Source organism: Mus pahari, chromosome 12 (genome assembly GCF_900095145.1).
Source record: "Mus pahari chromosome 12, PAHARI_EIJ_v1.1, whole genome shotgun sequence".
NCBI classification, from domain to species: domain Eukaryota; kingdom Metazoa; phylum Chordata; class Mammalia; order Rodentia; family Muridae; genus Mus; species Mus pahari.
In genome coordinates, this window is record NC_034601.1 from 13823062 (window position 1) to 13848128 (window position 25067).

At 53.2% G+C, this 25067-nt stretch overlaps 2 protein-coding genes across 3 annotated transcripts; one reads left to right on the plus strand and one right to left on the minus strand.

Annotated features, from left to right (window-relative positions):
* The first annotated feature begins 702 nt into the window (after window positions 1-702).
* Window positions 703-5814, plus strand: LOC110329674 (protein DGCR6). 2 transcript variants are annotated; one of them, XM_021209447.1, is made up of 5 exons: window positions 703-881; window positions 972-1132; window positions 3886-3986; window positions 4578-4727; window positions 5356-5814. In XM_021209447.1, the coding sequence occupies exons 1-5, from the start codon at window positions 772-774 to the stop codon at window positions 5437-5439; spliced, it is 606 nt and encodes a 201-aa protein (XP_021065106.1). In that variant the 5' UTR covers window positions 703-771; the 3' UTR covers window positions 5440-5814. The 2 variants fall into 2 exon arrangements, with proteins under 2 accessions (XP_021065106.1, XP_021065107.1); XM_021209448.1 differs by having other exon boundaries at window positions 4587-4727.
* Window positions 5815-6190: 376 nt separating this feature from the next.
* Window positions 6191-23079, minus strand: Prodh (proline dehydrogenase 1). Its single transcript, XM_021209824.2, has 14 exons — window positions 22791-23079; window positions 18481-18689; window positions 15590-15624; window positions 14971-15120; window positions 14517-14581; window positions 14220-14336; window positions 13960-14039; window positions 13150-13231; window positions 11752-11844; window positions 11378-11524; window positions 10168-10343; window positions 7765-7863; window positions 6857-6945; window positions 6191-6768 (listed from the first exon to the last, which is right to left on the minus strand). Exons 1-14 carry the CDS (start codon window positions 23058-23060, stop codon window positions 6581-6583), a joined length of 1800 nt encoding a protein of 599 aa, XP_021065483.1. The 5' UTR covers window positions 23061-23079; the 3' UTR covers window positions 6191-6580.
* Window positions 23080-25067: the final 1988 nt, after the last annotated feature.

Here is a 25067-nt window from a genome sequence, read left to right on the forward strand (position 1 = left end):
TACTTCAGAGAAAGTAACCAGGATGCTTCAACAGAGTTATATTTAAAAATAGTAATAAAAGGGAAAAAGATGGTGCAGCAAGGAATGTAATTTAAAAAAAAAAAAACCGCTGTAGAAAGGTGTCATTTCTCTTATTCATGCTGCTAACTAAATTATGAATGTGGACACTGCCAGGGACTGGGCTGGTTCAGTAGGTAAAGGACTGTTGAGCCAGCATGAATTCAACCTCACAAGACTCTTTTCTCATCTACTCTCCACTTCCAGGCAGTTGCAGAGGTTTCCTTGTGGGGGTGGGGTATCTTTTAACTCTAATAAAATTGCCCTAAATTCTTTTATTAATGAGACTAAGAACTCTAAAGAGAAGCTGCCTCTCCCTGTACTGTTTTCCTGAGGTTCGCCAGGGTGGATCACAACCCGCTGGGAGCATCCGGCTTCCAGTGGCCTCAGTCTGCGCACACTAAGCGCAGGCCAGACTGGCTTCTTTAATAATAAACCAAAATGCAGAGCTCTGGGCGCGCACCTCCAAGGTCAGCCCCACATGGCTGCTCAGCGAGCCCCTATTACTTCTCCCTAGGACAAAGCGCTTTCAAGCAGTCTCCCTACAGGGGGTGGAGCGCGTCTTATTGTGCGTGACGCACCACGGTGAACGAACCTGAGACTGACCGGAGGGGCGGAGCGCATGCGTCGTTCGCGCTGGAGAATGACGTGAGGGGGCGGGGCGCGCCGGGGCACCCTAGGAGACGGACTGGAGGGGCGGCGGGGGACCGCGCGATGGACCGCTATGCGGCCGCCGGGGATGAGGCGGCGGACCGGGCCCGGCAGCAGGAGCGGCACTACCAGCTGCTGTCGGCACTACAGAGCCTGGTCAAGGAGCTGCCCAGGTGCGCGGCGACGGGCGGCGGGAGGACCGGGGCTGGGGCCGGGGCTGGGACCGGGACCGGGGCCGCGCTCACCCGGCGATCTACCCCCAGCTCCTTTCAGCAGCGCCTGTCCTACACCACGCTCAGCGACTTGGCCCTGGCGCTGCTCGACGGAACGGTGTTTGAAATCGTGCAGGGTCTTCTGGAGATTCAGCACCTCACTGAGAAGAGCCTCTACAACCAGAGACTGCGGCTGCAGAACGAACACCGAGGTGCAGGGGGCGACTGGACCTTCCCTAGGGCGTCCCTAGCCGCAGGAACCTCGGGTCAGGGGGTGCAGAGCCATACTGATCCTTTTAGTCTGCTGTCCAGAAACCTGTTCCTCGCGTTCCCTAGAGTACCCACAGCCTCCCAGGCTTGATGGACCTCGCTGCTTGTAGGTCTGTTAAGATAGCTTTGTGTTACCGGGTAGATAATCCATTATTCCAGCACCTTCCCATTTGAGTATCAGGCTTGATCACCTGCTACTCATTATCAGGTTTGATACACCTGATACTGATTATACTAGGCATCTCCCGTTGTACCATCAGATCTCCCTTCCATTTTATTTGTTCAAGCTTGACTCGGTTCAAACATTTTAGGAAAGAATAGTGTGACGATGCCCGCATGCCACTAATACTACGTTATAGATCTTTGGGCTTTGTTATTGCTTTGGATTTTGATACTGAGGACAGAACCCAGGGCCTCTCACCCGCTAAGCAGGTTTTCTATATTGGGCTACATTTACATGTAAACATACTCTGCCTTTCTGGCAATGCCTGTGTGCTGCCAGACAGGACTTTCCCGTTAGAGATAGGTGTTGGATTTTTGTTGGAATCTTTTCCAGATGGTTTTTCTGTTACTCTCGTGAGACAGTGATTTCTAAATTCCAGAAAGGAATTGTATCCTAGGGATGCACCTTGTAATACTTGTGGGGATGAAGGTAATGGTAGCCTCAGAATGTGTTGAGAAGCCTCTTGTGCTCCGAGAGCTTTAGTTCTTCACCACATGTTTGAGTGGCTGTGCTTTTTTTTTCTTTATTCTTTTTAATGTTTTGATGGAGGTATGTGGTGTATCTAGTTCACAAGTCTAAAAGTACACGACTCAGTTCATTCATTTCCATTTTGGTTTTCCCGAGACTGTTCCTGTGTTGTCTAGAGCTGGCTAGCCTCCTGTCTCAGCTTCTCCAGTGGTGGAATTCCAAGCCTGGGCCGGGCCCTGCCTTATTCGTCCTTTCCAGTAAGCAGGAGGAGGCTTTACTCCTCCTGTTGCTTCCACCAGTGTCTTAGTCAGGGTTTCTATTCCTGCACAAACATCATGACCAAGAAGCAAGTTGGGGAGGAAAGGGTTTATTCAGCTTACACTTCCACATTGCTGTTCATCACCAAGGAAGTCAGGACTGGAACTCAGGCAGGGCAGGAAGCAGGAGCTGATGTAGAGGCCATGGAGGGACGTTCTTTACTGGCTTGCCTCCCCTGACTTGCTCAGCCTGCTCTCTTATAGAACCCAAGACTACCAGCCCAGAGATGGCACCAGCCACAAGGGGACCTCCCCCCTTGATCACTAATTGAGAAAATGCCTTACAGCTGGATCTCGTGGAGGCATTTCCCCAACTGAAGCGCCTTTCTCTGTGACAACTCCAGCTGTGTCAAGTTGACACAAAACTAGCCAGTACAACCATTCTTCCAGCACTCGCTTCAATCACCAGGAAGGAAAGACATTCATTGACTGCTGCTATTTCCTCTTCTTCCCCTGACTTCTCAGTGGAGCTGGCCATTATCCTACAGAGCTCTTTTAGGTGGGATGTTCTTGGTACCTGCTCCAAGCCTTTGCTCGTTGTCTTTCGGAAGGCTTGGACTAGGCTGGTACACCTGGCAGCGTGCCTCTGCTGCCTTCAGCCAGATCCAGAAGGTGGTGGCTGGCATGGGCCACCTTGCTGTCCTTGGACATTACCATGGCCAGGTCTCTAGTGAGCAGGGAGCCCATGTAGACTCTGGGAACCGACCTGGGATGTTTCTCAGTATTGGATAAGTGGACTGAAGGAGATGATGTCCTACACATGTACTTGCTGTCCCAAGCCTTCTGACTACTTCATATTCACTGCAACCAGACAATCAGGCCATCTCTTCCTTGCCCTTGTGTTGATGGACTTAGGATGGACTGAGTCACTTTCAAACAGCAATGATAAATGGTATCACTGGGGTACATAAAATGCCAAGACCTAGTGGAGGCTGTAAGCACTGCCGAGGCTGTCGGATTTAAGGGAACCCCAGGGACCCTTCTGAATAGAGCTGTCCCATGAATCTCCTCCAGGAGTAAGAGTTGGCTTTCTCAGAGCCGGCCAGCCACACTCCCATTCTGTGTTCCGAAGCGCTCCATTTGGGTGATAGTGGGTACTCACCATCCTGTGCTCCCCTCCCTCTGCCCATGAGGGCAGGTGGTTTGTACATGCCTATGTGGGTAGCAGTTTACCAGGGACCGGGTACTTTGCTTGCTGGCAGAGGGTAAGGTGTCCCAGCACAGAACCCTGTAGGCTCACAGTGTGTACCCCTTCACCTCCTGCCTGGCAAGCAGGGGCTGCTCTGCTCAGTAGCACCAAGCTTGATTCAACACACTGCACCACTGGCAGACAGAGTCCCCTTCCTCCTAGTATAGGCTTTTAGCTCTTGGATGTTTAAGTGCTCATCCAGAGACCCTGTGTGATATCCGTTGGAAGATGTCCAAGAGAGCACAGCTAGAACTGGGCCACCTGAGCCCTAAGACCACCTGCCTCAGACACCTGTCTGCCTCCTGTCCCTGCCAAACCTACACAGCCCTGTCAGCACCGTGGAGGTAGAGGAAGGTGCTGGTTGAGAGCCGTCCTTCAGGAACTAAAACTCCCCCACAGCTTTCCGGGAAGCGCTTCCTTGAACTAGACTTCTCACCCGGCTGCCCCTGTCTTCCTAACACCTGCTTTTGCTGATGTCTCTCTCTCCCTTCCGCACAGTGCTCAGACAGACTCTGAGGCAAAAGCATCTGGAAGCCCAGCAGTCCTGCCGGCCCCACAACCTGCCAGTGCTCCAGGCAGCCCAGCAGCGTGAGCTGGAGGTAGGAGTTGGGACTAGACAGCGGGCCTGACTCCTCATGGGTACTGGCTGGCTCGGTGGTGGGGCTAAGGGTGGTTCAGAAGCTGAGCTAATGGGTGCTGAAGGGTTGGTGAGCTCATAACTTTTCCCCGTGGTGACCAAGGAGAGTCACAGCCCATCTGTCACTCCCTTGTCCCGGCAGACAAGCATCTCTATGGACTAGAGCTCATAGAGCAGTCACTGAGTTGGGACACTGTCCTTTTCATCTCAGGTGATGAAGCGCAATGTTGGGATGACAAGACCAGTCAGGAAGAGGCCTATCTTACCAGGGAGCTCAGGGGCAGATGCAGACCCCCAGGAAATCAACGAGGCTTGGTGTTGGGGGTGAGGGTGGTGGCTCCAAGGGATGAATGACAGATCTCAAAGGCATTTCCACCTGGGACTGCAGGGGAGCCTATGGAACCCCTCTGCTGAGCCACAAGCAAGGATACCATGTAACCAGAACCACTGTGGTGGGCAGGGCAGCCAAGAGGAGGTAGCAGGTGGGAGGGAGCTTGTGTTTAAGGCATCCCCGGGCGGGCGGAAGCCCTAGCAGGAGCCACCCTTACTCAAGCCATGGCAGGCCATGGAACATCGGATCCGGGAAGAGCAGCAGGCAATGGACCGAAAGATTGTCCTGGAATTGGACCGGAAGGTTGCGGACCAGCAGAGCACACTGGAGAAGGCAGGGGTAGCTGGTTTCTACGTGACCACCAATCCTCAGGTCAGCATCTCGGCCAGCCCTGCCACAGCCTGTGTCCCCAGCCCCTGAAGGTTCAGCTCTACCTAGAACTTGTGTTTTGGGTGTTCTTTTGGTTGGGGGTGATGTTTTGCTTTCTTTTCTTTTTTATTTTTGAGACAAGGTCTGCTATGGCCTTTAACTTGAGGTCCTCTGCCTCAGCTTCTAAGTGCAGGGATTATGGGTGTATGTAAATACACCAAGTCCATCTGGAGTCTTAGCACATTGGTTCCTAGTGAGCCCAGGGTCAGTGATAGACAGAGTTTATGTGAAAGACCCTGTGAAGAGCAGAGTCTAGTCCCCATGCCCACAGGAAGGTGAACATGCTAGCCCTAGGTAGTGTTCGCCTACCTTGCAGAAGTTTCTTCCTGTCTCTGGCATGCTAGCCTCCTGTTTCGCTCTAAGTTGGAGACTGCTGGCCCTACCAGGCACAAAGGCCCAGGTTCTCCCTTCTCCTGGCCTTGTTCTGGTTACACGGTATCCAGTTTCCACAGGAAAATCACCCCCTTAGCCTGGTTACCTGACATCCTCCTGGCCCTTATATCTGTCTTAGCCAAGGTAGAAGGGCCCGGGGGTCAAGCTGGTCCTCACTGGGGCCTCCTTTGTACCCCAGGAGCTGACGCTGCAGATGAACCTATTGGAACTCATCAGGAAGCTGCAGCAGAGGGGCTGCCAAGTGGGAAAGGCAGCTCTGTGACCAAGCAGGGGGTCCTTGCTATCCTCCGTTGCCTAGGATGGCTGGCGCCACTGCCTTGACTGTGTGGGGGCTACTGTCCAGCTGCCAACAGGTCTGATCTCTCTGAGGGGCTGCTTAGACCCTGGCTATGCCTGCTGCCATCCACTGTTCAGATCTGGAGAGGACGGGCCCACACAGTAGGAATGGTGTCTTGAAAGGCCCATGTCGGATGTTGAGTGGGAAGATTGGTTCTAACACCATTCCCTCTGGGCATACCCCACACTCCCTCCAGGCTTGGGTGTTGCCTAGTTCCTGTGTAGCCCCTCCCTTGACAGTCCCAGCCCTGGATGGAAGAAGCCAGAGTATGGCCTAGAAAATAAAGAATCCAGGACATGGTTTGTGTCTGTGCTACCTAGGATCCTTTTCAAGTGACTCTGGTCATGTTGGCACCAACAGAGTGACAGACAGGCCCTGAGGCCATGCATTGTCGGGTCCCTAATTAATACAGCCTCCAAACTGCTGTATGAAACTGAAGAGCTTAGCAGGACGCATGCCACACGCCCAGCTAGGACTTTAGCTACTGGAGTGAAGGACAGAGAGGGGCTGGAGGTGGGGGGGCTGGGCCCCAGGGACCACACATGCATCTAGGATGTGGAATAAAAGTGGCTGGATGTCGCTGCGGCCTGGCAGAGGTGTTGTCCCCAATGTCTGGATAGAAATGGACTCTGGTGCCCAGAGCTGGTTTCATGTGTAGGTACCAAGAGAAAGGTGATGACTGTTACAGGATGATTTATTGACTGACCAGGCTTCCTAGTGTGTCCTCTGCCCACTGCAGGGAAGATGGGTTAGACCCTGGTGGAAGGGGAGCCCTGAACTAGGGCTCTGTAACTGGCAGAGGTGGTCAGTGCTTAACTCAGAAGATTGGTGGGGTAGCTCCCAGGGGCTCTAGCTGACCCCATCCCTGAGTGTCTGCTCCTGGGGTACAGGAAGTCCCAGAGGGGAGCCCCCACCTCAGCACCTCAAAGCCTTGGGCATAAAAAGGTGAATTGTGTCTGGGCAGGTTGGGCTAAGGAACCCCAGCCCAACCCCAAGCTGTGCCCCGCCTGAAGCCCCAGAGGTAAGGGGTTGAGTGGAGTACGTGTGGGCATGGCTCCTGCAGTGACTAGGCCGGATGGTGGAAGAGGCTGCCAGTGCGCAGCCGCCTGCAGAGCTCCTGCCATAGCAGCTGCCTCTCTCGCTGAGCACCCTTCATGATGCTGCTGTTTTCCAGGGCACGGCGGGACAGGTAAGGGAGTACCTCCATCACAGGACCGTAGGGTACATACTTGTACACTGGAAAGCCTGCCTGGCCTGCACATACAATGGAGTAGCAATGAGTGCCCTCACACAACATTGTGTGCCCTGCCACCACGGACCCTCCCAGGACAATCCAGTTCACCTAGTGGGAAGCTGATTTGGTCACACATCCCCAGCAGCTGTCCGAAGCACACCTGACCATCAGCAGGATGCAGGCCTAACTCCTTCATCCTGTAAAAAGGGATCAGGCTGGTAAGGATCCACCCCAGAACACGGGCCCCAATGTATCTCTCAGCCCTTCCCCCCTTCAACTACATTCTAGCCACTGTCCCCTGTGGGCTGGGGCAGCAATGCGGCCTCTGCTCTAGCTATCTAGGTCTTCACAGTACAACTTCCCTGCCCACAGGGAAGGCCAGGGCAGAAAACTCATCCTTTCCCATCCTACTGCCTCTGACACCCCTTCTCCATCTCCCTCCTGTGGACATGTGCACATGAGTGGGTACATACACGCACACACGTAGCATTCCTAGCCTATGCTCCAGTGGCTGACACCCTAGTCCTGCCACGTTCTCCCATGTTGGTCACAGCCACCATTTGCTGAGTGGAAAGTAGACTACAGCTTCAAATGCTATTAACAGGTTTAAGACTCAAAAAAGAAACAAAGAACTTCATTTTAAACCTTGCTACTAGAGAATTTCCAGCTATGACTGGATTACATTGCATTTCATGTATCTGTGCTTACAGTGTTCATGTATGTACACACATGTGACCATCTTGGGTACTGTTCCTCAGGAGCCATCCACTCATTTTTGAGACAGTCTGGTCATCCCAGAGCTCACTGATGAAATCCCGCCTCTGCCTCCCCAGTGCTGGATTACAAGTCCTACTGCCACAGCCAGCTCTTCACATGGGTTCTGAGTCACACTAGGGTCCCCATGCTTGCATGGCAAGCACTCTGTCACTGCCTCCACACTTCATTAGCACCGCTTGGATTAGAATGTGGGGCAGCTGTCCAACACCCTCCATCCACATCAGGCTGGCAGAACCTACCTGCACAATGTGAAGCACACGGTGTCCTCATTGTGGGAAGCCACCATCACCTCTGCCTTGGGGTTGTGCTTCAGCTCCTCCAGAACATAGTTGAGGCACCTGGGACAGGGACAGTCCTACCTAAGCTTGGCTCCAGGCCAACCACTACCTGAACCCCTGTTGGCTCTGCAGAGAAAAGAGGCATTGCAGAACCCAGGCTGAGGAGCAAAGTGGGGGGAGAAGGAGGAGGGGTGGTTGTGGTGATGACAGAACCTCAGAGGAGGACAGCACGTGGTCTCCCCAGCTGTTGTATGGGAACCATTCCTGCCTTGGAAGGAGGGAGGCTCCCGGGAGTCAAGAAGGATGTTTACCATAGGAACTCAGTGAACCAGTACCAGAAACCCAGACAGCTACAGAGTCACAAGGCTCCTTCCAAGTTAGAAAGGCAGTAAGCAGCTGCTGGGGACAGGGTTATGTGGAGCTGTCCGCAGGCTTTTGAGGGAGCCCCAGGAACGCAGCTTCCGCTCCGCTGTCCTCTGTGCCTGAGCAGGCTTCTCGCTGCTGCTGCTGCTGCTGCTTTGAGTCACCCCCTTTCAAGACAGTGACCCCCAGATAAACCCATTGGCTGACCAAATGAGTTTGAATGACCAAATGAGTTTGAATGGTATCAGTTTATCGTTGGTGTTCCATCTGGGATGGACAGGGATTGCTTACATCCCCTTAGCAGCAGTGCTCTGTGAAAAGAAAGGCCCAACACCATCCCACCAGGGCGTGCAGGTTTTGCGTCTGGGAAGGAGCCCTGTAGCACACTCCTAGCTCTTCAAGAAATAAAAGGAAGTGGAGGCCTCAGGTAGGGTTGGTATCTTTGAACACCAGAGTCTCAGTGTTATTGTTACCTCTAAGGACATGCTCCAGCTGTGCCCTCAGACACAACCTGTAGCTGCACATGTATACAGCACGGTAGGATGGGATATTCAGTGAGTCCCGGTACAACTCGAGAAGACCATCAAGTCTGAGCATACACCCTTAGTTATCGGTGCTGCTGACACAGGAGATGGAGTAATTAAGAGACAAGCGGTGAAGGACAGTGCACGGTGTAAAAGTGGGTGTGTGGCACAGCCTGGGTATACAGTGGACTTCTGAAATGGAGCAGCAGGACAGAGCCGGAGCGCAAGTAAACAGGGCCTCGGGTGTGCAATAAGCAAGCCAGACATGTGCCTAGAGGGCACGTGAAGCTAGACTGCATGACAGGTAATGAAGGCTATGGAGGTAAGGTGTCACGTGCCGCTTGACCTCACTGAGATGCTGGCTCTAGAAGTGGGGTTGCCCCAACACACTCCAGATCAAAGTGTATGTCTGTCTGGAAGTCCTCCAAACCCACTATCTTCCAGGCTGGCTCCTTAATTCTGTCACAGAGGGGAGAACAGTGGCTAACGGTGTTAAGAACAGGATGTCCTCAAGAACTGCTAGAAGTTAAAGACTTCCAACAGAAGTTGCCGTGGCTTATCATAATGTAAGATGTTTACAGTAGGGAGGGCAGAAGCCGGCGCTGCGGAGAACATGGCTGCATCCAGGACTCTCCATCGGGGCTGCAGCATGAGTCATTTCTGCTGGGCTGTGCCCACCCGCTTTGCCATTTCCTTCCATTTGCTCTCTCGAATGGCCTACTCCAGCGGTCTCTGCTCGACACTGCAAGGCCGTGATTTGGTAATGTTTTACTGCCTCTCTCCTGCTTCTCTCCACCTGTAATCTGTTTATTCTTTTACTTTTGCTTGCTTAATAAACTCATCTGAAACTGGAAGCACAGCAGCGGAGGTCATTTTCCACAGCACAGAATAACTGCACTAAAGATCCCAGAGATAAACAGCAGGAAGAACAGGCATGCCACGGCTGACTGCAATGACTGCAAGCCAGCCACATCTCGCAACAGGCACCTGAGATGGGGTGGATGCTTTCTCTCTCTCTCTCTCTCTCTCTCTCTCTCTCTCTCTCTCTCTCTCTCTCTCTCTCTCTCTTCCATCTCATGTATCCGAGGCTGATTCCAAACCCACTTGGAAGCCAAGGATGACTTTGAACTACTGATCTTCCTGCCTCCTCCCAAGTGCTGGGATTAAAGATGTGCACCATCATGCCTTGTTTATGTGGTGCTAGGGCTCAAACCCAGGGCTTCAGGCATGTTAGGCAAACACTGGACCACATGAGCTGTATCTGCTGTTCTGTGTGTCCATAGAAGCCAACAGGGAGCACAGAGGTCTGTACTCGGTATTCAAAAGAGGAGAAATTTGATGTTTTGAGAAAATGGTATAACAGCAGAAGAAATAGCACCTTTGCCCTCAGGAAACTGGCTTCCACCTAATGGGGCCACTCACCCTAAGGGCCAAGGTTCTCATGCATTGCTCCAAGAAGGCACAGGAGGCCTCTCACCTGTGGTACATAGCATTGGTGGCTTCATATGTAGGGTTGATGGGGTCCTCATAGCCAATCTCCACAGCCCTGTCACGCTCTTGGGCCATGTATGCACCACGTACCAGCTTGGCCCCAAAACACCAGCCCTCACGGCGAGCCAGTTCCATATCCAAGGTCACATTGTCATAGGCATCCTGCAAGGCCAAGCCCCCCCCCAAAGTCACAGGGAGGCCAACTGGTGGCAGCATAGGGACTGCCAGTTTCATGTGTACATCAGCTTCAAGTACCTAGGCAAGCCAGTGACTGCCTGAGAGACGTGCCACTCACAGGATCTGGGAGAAAAATGTGGATGAAACCACTAGGCCTCCAACCTCTGCCACCACCAACCTCCTCTGTGTAGCCTGAGATGGCCCTGTGGGTGCTCGGCCCAGATGCCTGGAGTTACTGTGTATTTTGGAGTCACCTTGGTCAGTTAGGAGCAAGTTGCCACTTGTCTGGGACTGCCCCATATACATCATGTCCTCTTGGTACCTAACAAGATGTGTGTCCCCATGAGATGCCCCACCCCACCCCCAGCAACTTAGCAACCTCAGGCTGAGGGGCTAGGGTTGGGGATTTTCTGGGCTCCCAGGGCTATCTCTTCAGCACTATCCAATCTTCCAGGGGCGTCTACTGCTTTTGTTCGGATTCTTAAAAGGGTCCTGTGCTAAAAACTAATGGGCGGAGTCAGCTATGAAGCCTTCCGAAGGACCCGGCACATCCGAAAAGAGCTCCTTGTCTTTGAGCCCCATACACTTTTATTTGCATTTTGTGTTATTACTTAGGGGCCAGGCACTTGGGGCACCGTCGTGCACAGATGGAAGTCAGAGGGCACCTTGGAGGAGGATTTAGCTCCATGGGATTTAGGAATCAAACTCAGGTTGGTGGGCCTGCAGAGCAAGTTCTTATTGAGCCATCTTGCCAGACCACACATATACTCTTGAGCGGGAGTGGCCACTGGGCAGGGCCTGTTTCCTAGATAGCTGAACGCAGTATAGAGTTAATAGCCTGTCTGTTCCCTTACCTGTGTTGCTCTGGTCTCTGCATAAAGCAGGGCCAAACAGATACTGCATGGCTCCATAGAAAGGCATATCCCTGCAGGGTGGTAGATCACCCTGCCCGTGAAAGGGTCTGTAGCCAAGCGCTGGGGACAGGCAGGGAGATGGATGCAGGAGGTGAATGGCTATACCTTGAGGTAGCACTGGAATGTGTTGAAGATGAACGGCTTATCCACATTGAACTTGCGCTGCATCTCCAGGGTCAGGCGGCTGATGGCTGGTTGGAAGTAGCTCTGCTCAGCATCAATCATCAGGCGCACGCCTGCCTCTTTTCCTTTCTGAGAGGTTCACAGGGAGGAAGAATCTATGGCTCGAGGTTGATGACGCCCACCCTCTGCTCAGGAGCTAGGGACCCTAATGCCTAGCACCTAACCGCCCCCCCCCATACTCACACAAGTAGGGCTGTTCACATCTCACCCAGTACATCCATCATTCCCCACCACACACACACACACACACACACACACACACACACACACACACACACACACAGAGCTGCTCACACCTTGGCCAGGACATCCATCCTCTGCAGCATCCTCTTCATCTGCTGCTCTTCCTCCTCAGTGAACCGTGACAGCAGGGGCTCCAGCTGGCCAGTCTGAGAGCACAGAGTTAGACTATTATGGGCCACAATGCTCCACCTTGAGGCCAGCATCACCTCCCAAAAATGCTGTCTTCTGTCCACCCTCTTGTCCCCCATGGACCAGAGAGGACACTTCTCAGTACCTTGCCTTTAAACAAGTTAGATATGATGACAAAATGCCCCAAGCTGAGTGCCAGCCAGCCCACTGTCCTACATGTGAGAAAAGCTGTACCCATATAAGCAGCACCAGGCCCACACCTATACCACCAGGAATTTACTTCTATGGCCTCCCTAGGACCCTGAGAAAGTTTTACCACTGTAGGGAGCCATGCAAAGAAAGGCAAAGGAAGGGAACCTAGAGTCCCAACCAACCAAGCACCACTTGGAATAGTAAAGGCTCAAAAGGAAGAGCCAAGGCTGTGGGTACTACTCAACTTGCAGCTTGGGACAAGGATGTGGCCTTCAAGGACATCAGCAGCAGGGTACTGTTGATGAGAATTGGCAGGTATACCTGGAAACCCCATGCAGCACAGAGGTCTCCCACTCAGCCTGCAGCAGGCCCAGGATGTCCCTGCAATGCTAACAAGCCATCATTGCACTGATCCCAGTAGCCTTGCCTCACTGACCACAAACACTGGTGCCAAAGTCTGTCAATGACCTTGGAGCAGTGATGTAATGAACACTGCACCCTGGGGTTCCAATACAGTGGCTCAAAGTTGGGGTGGGCCCTCAGTCTCAGGGGCTGGGAACATCACAGAAGAAACATCTGCAGGACACTTTCCCTGGCTACAATTTCTGTCTCCTTCATAATCTAGAGTGGGTGGCGTTCCGCACAACCTCTTTCCCCTGAGGACAAGCCACACCGGCAACTCACTTTGCCAGGCTGAACCTGACGTGACTCCTGAGAGCAGGCTGCAAAAGCTGATGCAGCTCTAGCTGGCCTTCATCCCAGGGGACACTTGCTTTGGGAATCCAGCCATCATGTTGGGGAGAAAGCCCATATGACAGCCAGCATCACCTTGAACACATGTGACCACCTGGCCCTGCTACCCTCTGAGTTCAAGTGACCAGGAGACCCCAGGTAAGCACTACCCAGTTGGACCCTGTTCATCCCTAAAGACTTGTTGTGGCTTGATACACAAGACTAGGTGGTCTGGGAAGACCCTCCCACTAGACACCCATTCTCATGTGTCAAGGTCCACATGGGTCCCTGCCCTACTGAGTGCTGTGGACACTGAATTTGTCTTTCTTTCTGAATGGTGCCTCAGTCACAATGAGTTCCCTGGGTGGGCAGACGATGGAGTTGGAGTGGGGAGGTACCTGCATATTGGGGACCACCAGGTGCCTGGAGAGCTGGGTCCTGCTGTCAATGAGGCTGTTCCAGTCCAGCAAGTCCACGGTGCTGAGGGATGAGGCACATCAGCAGAGCAGGCTGCCAGAAATTCTGGGTCCAAGCACCCAGCTTTACCCACAGGTACTAGGGTGTTTAGGGGTCCTCAACACACTAGCCGTACCCCAAAAGACTGTTCCCCAACTCAGCCTTCATGAGCTATCCTAGTGTTTGATTTTAAGACTAAATGCTGCTCTCAGTTAACCAAAGCATGACCACTTTTGCAATGGGTCAGTAGCAATAAAAACACGGAGTATGCAGAAAATTCATTCCATGGCCAGGTCAGCCTTAAGGAAGAGCCAAAGATGCAGGGCTGGCAGAATGCAGTCACCTCTCCAGGAGGCTGGAGACGCTACTGTGCAGGGCTAGCCAGGGCCATCGGAGAGCCAGCAGCTCTACCTCAAGCCCACATCCCAACTTGACTGGGGGCTACTGGTGACATTAGTCTCAGCCTATGGCCCTAAGGATGGGACATAAGGTGCTATCTTCATCTACCAGTGTGGCTCTTAGGAAGATGCTCTAGGACCCAGGTCATTTTCTAAGAGGTCCTGTGTCCAGGCTGCCTATATCCTGGGGAACCCCAGCTGGCTATCAGCTTCTGTTGAGTAATTCCACAAAGTAGTTCCCTTGACACTGTCGCTCCCTTGACCCATCCATCCTTCCTGGGAAATGACCAGGAATAGAAGCCACTGGGGCTCGGGTGAGATTGTGACTACACCAGAGTAGATGCCAGCTCTTACCCAGACACTCCCAGCGTCTCTGGTGTGAACCACCCTTCGATCTCAGCCCTGGATGCGATGCCCATCTTTGCGATGCTGTCCTTGAGACGTGAGAAAGTGTCAGTACTGCCATCTCTCACTGTCCACTGGCACTCACCCCACCACAAGCCTGTCTGACAGTATCACATCATCTATGACAGCAGGACTCATTCGGGGCCCCCATTTCTCTTCCATCTTTGCTGTTTCCCACATCAACCAGGGGAAGGGGAAGGACCACTCACCTGGAGCATCTCCACCTCCAGTTTTGTGTCTACAGCAGCACGCCCAGCCTGTCCCTGCTCTGCAGCCATTTGATGGAAGACCCGTTTCCACCTGGTCAGCACGTCTGAGAACTGCAGCTGCCAGTGCAGGTGTGAGCCTCACTGCAGCGCGCGCCCAGCTCCTCCATCCAGCCCTGGGACAGCCTCTGTAGCCCCAGCTCACAGCTGCCCAGACCTGAGCACATCTGCAGTCTCTCAGTACACATGGAACCCCTAGGATCTGCAGAGCTTCTGCAGATCAAATGCGCCACCACTTACCAGAAACTGTGGTCTCCCCAGTGCAGTGAGCTTAATGGCTGAGAAACCACCGTCACTGGCTCCACCTATCAGAATCCAAAGAGAGAGCCATGAGTGTCTGAGGAGAGGGATGCCTGAGTCAGGGAGGGCCAGGTGCCGCCTGCAGCTCCCTGGTCTTCAAAAACAGCCCAGTAGCCCAGTCCCCTAAATGCCCTTCCTGATGAAACAGCCTTTGTACGCAAGAAGACACCAGGCAGAGAAGCCAGAGATCTGCACGCTGCTGGTGGCCTCCTAATTAATGCCTTCAGCACTATAGCCATCCAGGTATGGGCCACAGAACACAGAAATGCCAAGTGGATTAGGGGCTAGGGCACACAACCCCAGGGAGAGCAGTCAGGAACAAGCAGATGCCCCACACCAAAATGCCAATGTGCTGCCTACACAAGCCCAAGGCTCTGCCTAGCAGGGGCCCCACCTGAGGCCTCGATGCACTGCAGTAAGTTCTCCATGTAGTTGTCACACTTGGCTTCATTGGCATAGAAGTAGGTGCGGGCACTGATGACGCCATCTCTGCGGTCTCCGAAGGCGGGGTGCACCTGATACTGCTTCTCCCTCTTATTTGTTCCTGGGAAGGTAGACGCATGGCCCTATTAGAAATGCCAACCTGGTTCAGAGCTTCAACACCCTGCCCGTCCCAGCATACATACGCCAACAGCCCAGAGCCTACGACCCTCAAGATGGGCTCCAGATAGGCCTTGCTGCGATGCTCTCCTGCTAGGCACTGCTGTTCCTTTCTCTTGGATCCCCCTGGCTAAAGCTCATCATTGGACAAACCAGGCCAGGCAAATACGGCCTCCATCACAAAGGCCTGGACTGTGGTCCAGTGAAGGCCAAGGACACTGAGTGTGCCTGGATGAGCTCTTAAAAATACAAGGAGCCTGATCCTCACCAGGTATGTGAAAGTACACAAAGCCACGGGAAGCAGCCTCCGGCCTTGTCCCTTGCCCAAAGGCTGGCATAGGCCCTAAGCCCCGATGTCTACATGGCCACCAGACTATGTGCCGGGTGAGGAGAGCACTGGTTCCCAAACTCACCAGTGCCATCTCTCTCTGCTTCAGAGGTGCATGACCTGCAGGACAGAGGAGGCAAAGGTCAGTTATGCTACCTGAGGCCACCAGGAGGCTGCTGAGCATTGGACCTGATCATGAGCTTGAACCGAAGGCTGGCTCAAGGAAACAGACCATCAGGCATGGTGTGACCACCTGACCCAGGGAGGGGTCATCCCCCCATGAACCTCAGGCATCCTGTGTGTACAGCATTTCTTACTGGGAAGGTCAGGCAAGGAGAGGAACAGGGGCAGAAGCCACCCTGTACAAAGGACTCCTCCAGCCCAGCAACAGGGCCCCCACCCCAACACTATGGTCCCCAGCACAGAGTCCCATAAACTCTGGCTTCTTCCACCCAGCCCCTGCTAAGACTCTCAGGCTTGTTTTCAAAACAGCAACCAGGAATTTCCTTAGAAGATGAAAATGAGACCTTCATATCATCTGAGAACCTCAAGCCAGGGAGTGGTGGCACACGCCTTTAATCTCAGGCCTTGGGAGGCAGAGGTAGCCGGGTCTCTTTGAGTTTCAGGACAGCCAAGGCTACACACACAGACCTTGTCTTGAAAAACAAAAACCAACAAAGAAGAAAAGAAAACCTCACAGGTTCCCACCACACTTGGAGCATCCAAGTCCTCAAGAGGGCAGGGCAGGATGTGAGGCCCCACCGGAAGGAGAAGTGTTTCTTCCCCAGCATTCTTCAGAGCAAGAAGTGGAGAGGGGGCAGTAATTGCACCTTCCGGGTCTCACCATCAATGAGTCTTATCCACCAAAGAGCCTCACTACCCCTACAGTAACTATGGGCTACCAAGCAACGGTGTCAGGAAGCCTTGTCCTGGGCCCTCCTCTCCTGTACCAGGGCCTTATCTGGAGACTTTGGGCCAGAAATTATGGTGAGGCTTGGCCATATGCTGAGTGTCTGGAGCCTCCCACGAGTCCCTCAGCCCACAGGGCCACAGCCCAGGGGACAGAAGCTGAGCAGACAGCTATTGCCCCATTGACCTCATACTGATAACATGTAGCAAGAAAGGAGGATCCAATGTCATTTGGTGACAACGTTCTGAGTCTGTAATAAGGAAGTAGGCAATCCCCATGTGTCACCTTCCCTCAGAGACAGAGAGCCAAGGTCCCTGGAGGATATGGGTTCCAGAAGAACAGTCCCAGGTATAACCACACAAAAGTCCCCTGAGGGCTACCAGTGCAAAGCTAGGCAGGCATGGTGATTCCCTTGGCAGAAATCCTGTCAGGTCCTCAGTGACCCCTGATGGCAGGGTTGGTTGTATAACTCCACAGCCCACAGTGTAGATAAAATGTGTTTAACCAGCAGGCATGACTGCCAGGTCTGGTCTCCATGCATTCTGTGCCTTCTTCCATTAGCTATGGACAGGCCTCAGTGTCTGGGTACCTCCCTGCAAGGAACCCTCAAGTGGCTGCCCACAAGGGTCTGTGGGGCTGGTCACTCCTGGTCAGGCACAACCGGTGGGTGTTGTAAGCTCTTCTCTCTTTGGGGAGGTGACATGTGGGGCTTCTCAGGCATATCCCTTTACAGACTCAGAACCTCATCATACAGTGACATTTCACTCTCTTCTCTAGGAAGGCTACGGTGTAAGGCAGGCAGCCTCTTAAGACACAGACACAGGCAGAGAGCTGCGCCTGGGCCTACCATCCATTCTCACAGCCAGGCAGACCCGGGTTAAGAGCACTCAGTGCTCACCCTATCTAGGCTGAGGCTGTGGAATCCATTTGGTTATTCAACAGCAGCCTTGGTAAAGGCTTGCAGCCAACTCCCCAAGGCATCGGTGAGGATCACAAGGGGATACTGGGGCTGGGTCACCCCGCCTTCAGAATGGCCAATCACAAAGCAGGGGGCTGGGCTCCCCAGGCCGAGGCCGGGGCCGGACATTCTGTTCTCAGGGCCAGTGGCCTCACATGACTGCCAAGCCCTCTCCAATCCCTCCTGTTAGTTACCTGGGGAGGAGCAGGGGCAAACCAAAGGTCTGACACGGCCCCGTTCTAAGCTTCACAGGGGTTGAACAGCTGCAGCCCGAGACTGGGGAGCCAAAACCTAAGCAAGGGTCCATCAGGGAGGAACACAGGCAGCAGCCCTTTACAAAGAAAAGGCTGGTTTTGCTCAGGCCTCCAGTGTGTCAGCAACCACCCCAGAGGGCAGAATGAGGCCACTTTGTCCTGTTGCCAAGAAGGCAGGTCCATGAGCTGTGTGAAAGCTTGCTGCCTGGGGAAGGGCCTTGCAGCAAGCCAGGGCCAGCGGAGGGAACTCCAGGCTGCCTGTCACACGACACGGCTGCCCGCTACAATCCTCCTTACTGTGGTGCCAGGCCGAGCCCAGTCAGCAAGGTTTTATGCCCTGCAGGCACAGCCATCAGCAGGTTAGGAAACTGTCTGAGGACTAGTTGGAACCTGCAGGTCCAGTCAGGATTCCTTAGAAAGGCAGATTGTAGCGGGAAGTCGGGGATCACATGAAGATTAGTACATGTCCTCACCCTTAAAAGATAGCCGATTACACCACTCTGCCCTTGCAAATTGAAAAGGCAATTTGAATTTCATATAGTTTTTAATAAAAAATATAGTTCTTGTTTTGATACTTTTCAGCCACTCAGAATTCAAAGCTACAGCCTCAAACTGTACAGGACTACGTGGGGAGCTGGATATGGCCAGGGCCGTAGTTTGCAGCTCTATCCCTCAACCCTCCGCTGGTGCAGGCCCACAAAAACACAGCACTCCCCTGTCTGCAGGAAGCAAGAATTCCAGGCACAACCCATGAGGGCTGCTGGCAATCAGATCAAAGGCTCTCCTGAGGCTGAAACCCTGGTGCATTTCAGGGTCACACCTGTGCCTTGCAACACCAGAAAAGCGGGTCTTACTCCATCTCTTTGCGCTCCGCCTCCTCGTGGCTCAGATCTTCCTCCACTCCATAGTCCAGGATAAAGCCAACACCGAAGGCTTTGTTGTGCCGGATCAGAGGCCTGATAGACTCCTGGTCCTCGCCAGCCACAAAATGGCCATAGAAGGTCATCTTCATTAGTCTCTCGAACATCCTCTGCCCCAGAAGCTTCCTGGCAATCTGGAACAACTGAAAAGCAAAGGGAAGCAGCTGTGTGGCCGGCCACCTGTCTCCCCGTCCCGGGCAGCACCTGCGCACGGCATGTTACAGAGAGACCTCTTAGAACAGGCTGCTTCCACTGTCACAGCCACTGCTCCATCCAGGGCACCACGGGAAGACCAAGGCGCCACTTCTCGAGCTGTCGGAGGCTCTAAGCACATTGTTCCCCTTAAGACTCTTCCTCCAGGGGGCTGGCTCATGGATCACCCCAGGGCCAATCACCCCTTGGTGGGTAAAGGGGGATCCAGCCAGTCTCCCCAGGGACAGCATTTCGGTGACATTTAGTGGTCTCTTTGGGGTGGGGTTTGGGGAAGCACAGAGTTAATTCTCTAGAATGATATCTTTCTCAATGATTTGTTCTCTCAGTCAAACACCAGAACAGGGCCTGCTGTGAGGCCAACCATACACAGCCGCTGAGCAGCAGCCACACACTAAGTTCAGATGGCAGGAGAGACGTCTGTCTACCGGACACCATGAAATGGGGGTCCACTTCACAGCTTTGTCCAGGACTGACCAGCTACAGTGCCAGACGTGCCCTGAGGAGCTGCATGCAGCTGGCCACCTTTTCCTTGTCACATGTCACTCCACCTCACATGATGTAAACCCCAGGGGGAAAGGGAAGGAAGCAGACATCAAGAGAGATGCCCAAGGAGAAGAAACAACACATCACACATCACTCCTCACATAGAGAAGGCAGACTGGCAGGCGGGATCGTGGCCTGGGATGGAGGACATTTGCTAACCTAGACTCAGGAGAGATGGTGCTCAGCAGGGCGAGAAGGTGAGGTGGGGAGAGCAAGGGGAAGAGCTACGGCAGTAGGGAATGGACGCCTGTGCTCTACATACTGTAGACACATGTTGACCCCTGGCCACCCAACTCAGCTCCAGAAAGGAAAAGCCTGGGGTTCCTCAAGCCCCATGAACAATGAGCCCTCTTGACAAGGAAACAGTCACAAGTCAGACACCTTGGCCAGCACGGCCCTGCCACAGGATGACGGGCTCCAAGGAGATGCCTCTTGACAACACTTACATGCAGTCTCCATGCAGATCTGGGATTTTTGTCCTTTTAGCAAGAAAGTTATAATCTCTGATTTAAAAAAAAGGGGGGGGGAGCTGGAGAGATGGCTCAGCGGTTAAGAGCACTGACAGCTCTTCCAAAGGTCCTGAGTTCAAATCCCAGCAACCACATGGTGGCTCACAACCATCCTTAATGACATCTGACACCCTCTCCTGGTATGTCTGAAAACAGCTACATTGTACTTACATATAAAATAAATAATAAATAAATCTAAAACAAACAAACAAAGCCATCCTGATACTCTTTCCTTGGGAGGGGGCATACTAGGGACCACCAGCAGGGCTGGCGGCTTTAAAGTGAACTCCAGAGCCAAGCCACCACTTTACCTGAGCTCAGGCCAGCACTGCCTCCTCTCCAGGTGAGCAGGTCCTTTGAACAAGTGTGCTGACACACCAGTAATTCAGCATTTGAGAGGCTGAATTACAGAGGATCATGAGTTCAAGGCCAGCCTAAGCTATATAACACCACCTTATCTCACAAGGAAAGATAGCTAGGGAGATGGCTCAGTTATAATGTGTTTGCTTTGAGTTGGATTCTAGGAACCCAGACAAGATGCACGCTTGTAATCCCAGTCCTCAGGAGACAGCCGAGCTCCTGGAGCTCACTGGTCAGCCAGCCTGACCTACTTGACAAGACCCTGCCTGCCCCCTTTAAGACAGGTTGGTTTATTTATTTAAACTGCATATTGAGAAGCTGGCCTGCTCTTTCTCCTGTCTCTCTAACACACACACACACACACACACACACACACACACACACAGAGAGAGAGAGACAGAGACAGAGAGACGGAGAGTGAGGAATAAATACTAAAGCAAGCAAAGAAGTGGACCTGAGGCAGCACACACAAGTGTGTCCTTGGGCTCCCATATATGCACATGTATGTGCGCACATCCAACAAGGAAAAGTCTCAATGTCCAGAAAAAACAATGACAGTAAGATGAATTCTCTCCTCTGGCCCCATTTGCAACCAATCTTTTCTTTGGCTCTGGCTCACAATCACAAACAGGAGAGCCCAACTTTTCCCAATCCTTGTCAAATGGGATGCTTCATGGTCCCCAGTGGAGCTCCAGTCCTGGCTGGTAGTTCCAATCTCAGTTCCTTTAGTCTACAGGCCCTCAAACCAAGCCTGGTGACTATCCCAGCTAGAGCCGCAGAGCCTCCTAAGACCCGTGGCTCAGCAGAAGAAAGCCTTCTTCTAGGCAGAGAATGCGGCTGTTCCCAGTCTAGCCCACCAGTCTAGGACGGCAGTTCTCAACCTGTGATTCTAGAACCCTTTGGGGATCAAACAACCCTTTCCCATATCAAATATCCTGCACAGCAGATTCACATTAGGATTCATAACAATAGCAAAATTACAGTTATGAAATAGCAATGAAAATAATTTTATGAATGGGGGTCACCACAGCCTGAGAAACTGTATTAGAGGGTCACATGTGGCATTAGGAGGGCTGAGAGCCACTGCTCCAGGACCTGCTCAGTAGCTCTTTGGCTTGGCTTCTGAATGCCATTTCCTTCAGCACCAGGGACTGAAGCCATGATCCTAGCACAGATCTCACAGAGAGGCTCCTGGGGCACAGGCTGGACAGATGGAGCCTTGCTGGGGTTGGGGGTTTGTTGCTTCCTCCAGGAATCCAGCACTACCCAGAGCAGGCTCCAGAGAGCCAGAGGAGGTGACACGTTCTTTCCTTGGTCACTACACTACCCTGACTGGTACAGAGGTTTGGGGAGCATCCTCCTTAGACCCAGGCTCCAGGGACCCTGCTTCTCAGCTGGTGGCAAATGCAGGGTGAAGCACAAACTGGTCCTACAGGCTATCTCTTTCCCTTCTCTTCCCTACCTGCTAGCTACCAGTGGCTTCTGTGTCGCCCATCCTGTCCTAAAGGCGGAAGCAGCCATCCATGATACTCGGTGAGGTAGGTGGTCGACGTCACCTCTTCAGGCTAAAGCACCAGCAGCTTTGGCCGCTCCCTTCCAACTGCCCATTCAATGCTTCTACTCCACAAAATCCTTGACACCTGCTTCCCCCACTAGGGCTCTTTACCTGTGCACCCTTCTTCCTGCTGGGCTTTTATTTCAGTGCATTACGACCCCCACATACTCAACACAAACATTCCTGGCCTCCTGGGCCTCCCACACTCAGGTCACAGCCTTTCTCCTACTACCCATCACTTCCAGGCTCCAAAGCTTACAATGAAGTTCTTCAGGGGATACAGGCCAGAGCCTCAAGTCCATCTCAACATGGTTCTGGGGGTGGCCTCAGCTAAGTTCTAAGGATGGCTCCAGCTCCGGCAGTCTCACCTGAGAAGTCACCATTCTCACTGAGATATCTTCCAGATCTGTATCCTCACAAACATGGAAGGTCACCTTGAGATAACTCGTCACTAACCCCTCAAGACTGGCTGAAGTGGTGCTCTGTTTTGCCCAAACGCCCCCAAGTTGCCATGTTACAGTTTAAAGTTGTCTGCTTGATAGTCTCCGAGAACCTCTGCTGGCGGCAGGCAGACATAGGCTATGGTGCTGTCTGGACCACAGGTGGAGTTGACTTGTTCTTCGGCTGTATTTATAATAAATGTAAACGCAGGAGAGAACAAAGTTGGGAGTTTGTCTCCCTGCTTCCCAAAACTGTTCGGAGCAACTGTGTTTGGGAATGGCTGGCCACACTTGTGGAATTCTGAGGTTCTAGCCTGGATAAGCACTTCATTCTTCACAAACTGGGAGTTGCATGGAGGGTACCCTATATCACAGGTGACAGAGTATTCCTACAAATAGTACATGTCGTAGACACTATAATTTGTTTCTAATTTGTAGTGATTATAAGTAGGAAACTTCACGAGGTCCGAAAAAGTACGCAGGAAACGACCCCCTTCCTTTTCTGCCCAGGTTCATACCGTGCTTGAGTGGCCCTGCCCGACACTTCCGACCTCCGTCACCCGCTGGCCGCGCCAATGTCCACGCGCGGCTCCTGCCCACCGGGTCACCCACCCACCCGCGCACCTGCTCGTGGTGCTCTAGCAGCATCGGCGACGCGCACAGTCGCAGCACTAGCAGGTTGCGCGCCAGTTCCCAGCTTCGCCGGCTGCGGTACGCCTCCTGCGTGTTGGTGAAGTCCACGGCTGGCACAGGCGGCCGCACAGCCTTGGCCGCTCCACATCCCCGAATAGCCTCAGGGCTCGCGGGAGGCTGTTCCTGGGCTTGCGGTTTGGTTGAGAGGGCAGCGACGCGTGGTGCCACCGACCGCAGCAAGAAGACACGCTTGAGAGCCATGGCGGAGCCGATACCCGCGCTCAGGAGGCTTAAGTACACTGGGCTAGCCACGCCCTGGGGCCACGCCCTGATCACGCCCCATTCCCGGAAGCCCCACCTACCACCCGGTGGCTCAGTTCCCATTTTAAGATGCCTTATCCAGCACGGAAAGTAGCTCCATCTCCTCCCAAGCCTTCCCTGGCGCTCCGGTTTGGCGTACTTCCCGTTGCTGACCACGCCTCTCCAGCCCACAGACCCAGCTCCTCCAGAGCCCACTCCCAGCTCTGCCTTCCTCGACCCTCAAGACCCCGCCCCTTGGGAACCGGGCTTTTAAGCTCCGGGATTTTCCTGTCCCCAAGCTGACCAGGTGGGTCCAGAGTCCACCAGTCAATGCCATGACACCCTGGCACACCCGGATTTTAGGTTCCAGAGCAGCGGGGCCTTGCAACTGAGGCTAGGCCTGTGAGAATTCTGTCCTGAAAGGTGGCCCTCTCTCTCCCCATCATCACTCCACCCCTGCCTGAAGAGTCTTTAAAGCTGCCCTTTTCTGCTGCTTTAGACCCGCCTTCTGCCCTCGGGGGAAACAAGAGAGGAAACAAGAGATCCAAGACTCCACTGTGAACTCTTGGAGCTCTAGCTGGTTCATTCCTCCCTTCTCCACATTCAGTATCGCGTGTGCACCCCGTGTTCCGCCTCTGACATTCCCTGACTCCTGCAGAGACCTAGTCTGGTTATGGGTGGCAACATGACCCCCAGTATCCTCCACAGGCTTGGCTCTGCCTTGCCTACACCTCTGCAGAAACGTTTTGGAGCCTTAAACTCCCAAGTCTATCTTAGACTAGGGATATTTAGAGCTATAGGTAGCTTTGTGGTGGAGAATGTTTATCGCCATCTCTAAACACACACAGTTGAAATAACCTAAAACATACAAGTCCCACCTGTCTTGGCTGAAGACGACTTCCTAAGGCAGGATCTGGTTTTTTGTTTGTTTGTTTGTTCTTTGTTCTTTGCTTTGTTTTTCTGCTGAAGCCTAAGAGAAAAAGCAGAGCATGTCTGGAGCATTGAAGTTCAGAAGCAGAAGTCAGGAGTGCCCTACAGCAGCTCAGAAACTTATCTCGTAGGAAGTAGGCTAGCCTTGGAAACGTCCCCATAACTATCCACTCATCCTCCTTCAGGGGCTAGCCACATTGGCCAGCCCCAGGCTGTTTCACGTGGCAGTGAGGTATCCCTCCCTCCCTACTGCACTGCCTGTGTCCTCCTCTTTATTCCTTCGGAGGCTCAGGAGCCCGTGCCATCCTCCACAGCAGCCAAGACCCTCATCCCTTTCCTTTGCTGGTCATTGCTGCACTCCAGCCACATTCACTGACACTTTGTGTGGTTCTGTTGAGAGAAGGAAGGACAGAAGTGACACAATGTCCTGTCATAGGCTCTAGGCGGCTGGCTCATCCCCCTGGCCCTACCCTAGTCTTTGAGTCTTCCTAGACTACCCCTAGCCCTGGCCCAGCACCTGAAGGCCAAGTGGCTGATTTTAGATAGTCGAGACCTTCTTTGGGCACAGCTAGGGCTTGAACCCACTGGCACTGGCTCCAAATAGCTCTGTTCCTGTGTTGGACACCCCTTTGTTGCCATGTGTCCTCTAGCAGCCACAGCCGGTGCTTCGGGCTGCCTTCTGGCTCCTGCACCTGGTAACCAGTACTAGACCCCAAGTTCCCAAGCCCCATTTTTGCCAGATCACATTTGGCAGGAGAGACGCAGGTACATACCAGCTGATTGAGAGACTCACTCCCAGTGAAAGGAGCCACAATATAAATGTACCCATTTTCTATTGACCTTACTAGCCCACCAGGAAGCCCACTCTAATGAGCTGCTGTGAGTGTAGAGGAGAGGGGCCTTAGCCCTTTAGCTATGCCACCCCTCACTGTACCATACCAGGGGATACTGAGGGGTTTCTGTTATATATTCTTACGGCATAATGAGACCAAGCCATGTGTTACAAGCAAGATGGGCAGGGCTTCTTCATGGGAACCC